At 41.7% G+C, this 4,826-nt stretch overlaps 1 protein-coding gene across 1 annotated transcript; it reads left to right on the forward strand.

Moving 5' to 3' along the window:
- Positions 1-131: 131 nt before the first annotated feature.
- Positions 132-4,073, forward strand: FST (follistatin; the record flags this gene model as incomplete). Its single annotated transcript, XM_009586104.1, has 4 exons — positions 132-373; positions 739-963; positions 2,007-2,237; positions 2,962-4,073. Coding segments are annotated over 4 exons (781 nt in total), but the record flags the coding sequence as incomplete, so codon positions are not given.
- Positions 4,074-4,826: the final 753 nt, after the last annotated feature.

The following is a 4,826-nucleotide window of genomic DNA, read 5'->3' on the forward strand; positions in this document are numbered from 1 at the left end:
GAATTTCCCTCGAGTGGTGTTCCCTAGAGGGGGGGGGAAGGTGTTTTCTCTCTATGCTCTGGGGTCACAGTGTCTTTTCTTTCTTTAAGCAGTTTTGACAGCAGGTCTGTTCTGCACGCTTGGTACTAAAGTGGTGCCTCTTTCCTTCCATCAGAAACGTGCGAGAACGTGGACTGTGGACCCGGGAAGAAATGTAAAATGAACAAGAAGAACAAACCTCGGTGTGTTTGTGCTCCGGATTGCTCTAATATCACTTGGAAGGGCCCCGTGTGTGGCTTAGATGGGAAAACCTACAGGAACGAGTGTGCCCTTCTCAAAGCCAGATGTAAAGAACAGCCCGAACTTGAAGTCCAGTATCAGGGCAAATGCAAAAGTAGGTTTGCAAATCTAATCTGATCTCCCTCAAATGCCAAAGGGTGTGTGTCTGAGTGTAGGGAGGAGGAGCTGTTGGACGTACTTCCCCACAGGAACCAGAGTGATGTTCCAAATGCTGGGAGACAGTAACTAACCACACTCAACAGACAAGGATGTAGTTGGATTGAGAGTGCCCCACAGTCTAGCAGCACTTGTGTCCCACCAGCTACCCTGAGATGGGAAGGTTTCCTTCAGCGGCCCTTAAATGAGGAGAGCTGCTGAAGGCTTTTATCTGATCATTTGTTTCATTGTGTCACCCATTCACTCCTCTCTGGGGCCCTGGGATCTCCTATTAATCACTGTGTGTTTCCGTCTTTATTTCAGAGACCTGTAGGGATGTTTTATGCCCAGGCAGCTCCACGTGTGTGGTTGACCAAACTAATAATGCCTACTGTGTGACATGTAATCGAATTTGCCCAGAGCCTGCCTCCCCTGAACAGTATCTCTGCGGGAATGACGGCATAACTTACGCCAGTGCCTGCCACCTGAGGAAAGCTACCTGCCTACTGGGCAGATCCATTGGATTAGCCTACGAAGGAAAATGCATCAGTAGGTATCTTGGTCGGAGCGATAAGGGTGGGGGGAGCTTCCTTGATCCGCTGTTTCAGAGTATCGTGTGCAATTGGATGGATGTAGTTAGCGCTGGGGAGGAGGAGGAGAGAATTCCAGCAGCCTGGGTTAGTGCTTCCCTCCAGGAAAAGGAGAGCCAGGGTGAGCTTTGCCCCAGAAAAGATTGCAAAAGGGATGAAGGAGTAGAGGAACTAATCCTGCTTCTCTTGCTATCGCTGTGGGTGCTGACATTAGTATCCAAGGGAGAAGTACCCGCCATTAAATAGATGATGACATGGTTACAGCATAACAAGGTCTCGATATTCAGTGGATCTGGATTCCTGGAAACAATTGTCTTCAAGTGGTCTTGGCAAAGCTTGTGTTAACTTAATTGGAAACATCTGATCACTTTTTCCTCTTTAGAAATATTGCATAGTTTGGAGACAGTTGGTGGGTGAAGATGGGAAAATAATCTCTGTGCATCCTGACATTTTGTATTGTGATTTCCAGAAAGGACTGATAGTGAAGTGCGTTACGAGGAAGCACCTTCAGGGCAGCCTCTGCTTCCCAAAACTGCTGGGGGAATTCGGGGGAGTCTTAGGCTGCCTTTTGGCGGCATAGGTTGAGGTGAATTCCCTTTCCAATCTTGTAGACAACTACTCTGTGTGGGTTAGTTTAAAAATAATTGATTTAGAAATGCTGAATGTGTTGGCAAATCCTGCACTTACTGCTAATCTGGGGAGCTGAATCTCCGCTGACATCAAACGGACCAGGAAGGTCATGTGCAATAGGCAAATGTAATTCTGTATTCCCAGGGCCAAGCTCTGCTGGCACAGCTGTCTTTCCTCTCCCACATACAGACAGGCAATGGTGTCCAAGGGACTACTTGCTTGAGCAAAATCAGCAAGTATCATCACATCTACTGCATCTGAGCTGTGTCTATTCACTGTTCACAGGGGAAAGGGAGTTTGGGGTTGTTTATTGTTGCTTTTCTTTTTTCTTTGTATTTTCACTTACCTCTAGTATCCTGTGTATATTTTTAGAAGCCAAATCCTGTGAAGACATTCAGTGCAGTGCTGGGAAGAAATGCTTGTGGGATTTTAAGGTTGGCAGAGGTCGGTGTGCCCTCTGCGATGAGCTATGCCCTGAAAGCAAGTCAGACGAGGCAGTCTGTGCCAGCGATAACACAACTTACCCAAGCGAGTGTGCCATGAAAGAGGCAGCCTGCTCCATGGGTGTGCTTCTAGAAGTAAAGCACTCTGGATCTTGCAACTGTAAGTGAGATTTTTAACTCTGCAGACACTTAAAGCTTCTGAAGGCAATCCCTAGGTAATGAAGACTTACACCTTTAAACGTGAGAAAGCTTGATTTAGACATTTGAGATACAGTACAGCTGCCATATAAGTATGCATCTATCACACAAACATTTTGGTTAACGATAAAATGCAATAGCTCTCCAACAGCCAGTTGGCCTTCAAGTTGGGGTTTTGGGGCTATTCTGAGCACAAGTCATTTTGTCAGAAAGGGATTGCCCTAGGAGTGCAATTCTAGCGATTTTTTCCTACTTTGTCTGCTCTCGTGTGCTTCGCTGATTGCTTTATTAACACCCAGATAAACTCTTAACTCGGTCCAAAAGAACAAGCCTAATGGTAGCACATGGGCACCTGGTGTAGCACAGTTGCCTCTACTAACTCTGAATGAAGGACACAAAGCAGTTAAACCTAGAACACAAGAGCGCTTTTTATTTGATTTCAGGAATCTGCCAATAAAACCTGAGCCATTGATTCTTCAGAACTTTCTGCAGTTATGACTTCATAGATTATGTATAAAAAACCTTATTGCATAACAGCAGATGCCAAAGAGCATCTCACTACAAGTCGCATAAAATGCAACGCTGTATTATGGCTGTTCAGAGGGCTTTGAAAACATGCACTGAGCTGCTTCTGCGCTGTTGTTGTCCTTATTTAAACAACAGCTCCCCTGTATTCCCCCATCTAGCCATTAATGAAGACCCAGAGGACGAGGAGGAAGATGAAGACCAGGACTACAGCTTTCCTATATCTTCCATTCTAGAGTGGTAAAACCTCGATCACTATTGGAACAGCCATTGGGCACGAAATCAATGTCCATACTGTAAATAAGTGTATGCTTATTTATTTTGGGGAGAAAAAAAGTATACATATAGTTGAGTCTCGTAGACATTTATTTATACTGTGTCATGTTTTATAATTTATACATAAAATGTCTGGTTGACTGTACACCTTGTTTTTTGAAGAAGTTTATTCGTTACGGGAAGAGCAGTGTTATTTATTGTGAGGTCTCTTGCTTGTAAAGTAAAGCTTTTCTTTTTTTCCTGTAAACTATAAAAGTCCATTCCTTAGAGCTTACCCACATGATCTCATCTCTTTGTTTCACTGATGTTAACTCTTTTCCACTTTAACAAACTTGCATGTTGGTTTCTGTTATGTTTATTTATTGGATTTTCTTCTTGCCGGTTCTGTACATAAAAGATCCCTCGGGTTTTTGTTTACAAGGAACCTTGACTGACCAAAAAGCGTTGTAACTGACTTAAGTATACTTCCAGGGTGCAGTGAGGCGATCTTTAAGGAAACTTCTTCCACTTCACTTTTCTCTACTTCTGATCACATCATGTACTGAAGTGATCTCAATGTGCTGAGCATATATACTGTACTATACGAATTCCGGACCCAAAGAAATCGGATTATGAAGGTTGTTAATAGCTACAGGGCTAACTGTAATAAGAATAAAGGTTTTATTTTATTTTTATTGTTTTATTTTTTTGTAACATGCATAAGTATTTTATCAGGTGTTTCCTTTAAGATGGTCTTCAGTACCACTTTCAAAGTTTTCCGAATCAGTGTGTCACTAAAAGTTATATCAAAGCTTTATCAGTTCAAGTTTCTTGCTTTTCATAATACTTTTTTTCTGATGCAATTTTATATTTTCAAACATGGCGAGTTAAATATAAATTCATTTAAATATATAGTTTTGTACTTTTCTACCATGTAAATGTGCAATGTATATAAAAGTTATAATGTTTATTTGTAAATAAATGATGAGTGAAAAAATAAAAAATGGAATTTTCCCTAGAGGTAGTCCTCAGTTTTTGGTTCTAAAGGGTTCTGGCTCTCTGGTGCAGAGAAGACATACTCGTGGCTAGGGGAAGGGAGGCTTGTGCGTCGCATAGCAGCAAAACACACTGGTTAAGACCAAAGATTTCGATTGACATTGGTTCAAGAAACCCTTTTTTCAGACAGGTAGGATTGTCTCCAGTTCATTGGTATTCATTAATTTTAAATCCAAGTACATTGTCTCCAGTTCATTGGTATTCATTAATTTTAAATCCAAGTACAGTGATGGAGGAGAAGAGATTCATCATTTTTGTTTCCCTCTCCATCCTCTAAATAAAAAGTCTGTCATTTCTTGGACATCTTTAACTTCCATGTTTCTAGGAGGTTTTGAATATACATTTGAATTTTTGCTAAGCTTCAGATCCATGTTACTGGGCGTGCAGTTGTATCACCATTTTACATGACCAATAGAAAAAGCAAAACATGGCCTACTTGCTGAAATTCAAGATGTGTTAACAATTAGCAAAAAAGTCAAAAAAATCCTCCCAACAAACCATCAAAGAGCACATTATCACTTGGAAATTATTTTCTCCCAAAAGCAAGGTTAATTGAAAAGTTCTTTTTGGTGAACCCGTATTCCGACTGGACACACTTGTAAGAGTGGATACTAATACAGTGAACTGAGGAAAGGCAACGGCCATAAGCACAGCAGGGACCAAGATCCTGTTTTATGCTATCTGAGTTATGCTGTTCTCCCAAATAAGGCCCCAC

Source organism: Fulmarus glacialis, unplaced genomic scaffold, assembly GCF_000690835.1.
Source record: "Fulmarus glacialis isolate BGI_N327 unplaced genomic scaffold, ASM69083v1 scaffold28159, whole genome shotgun sequence".
Lineage (NCBI taxonomy): Eukaryota > Metazoa > Chordata > Aves > Procellariiformes > Procellariidae > Fulmarus > Fulmarus glacialis.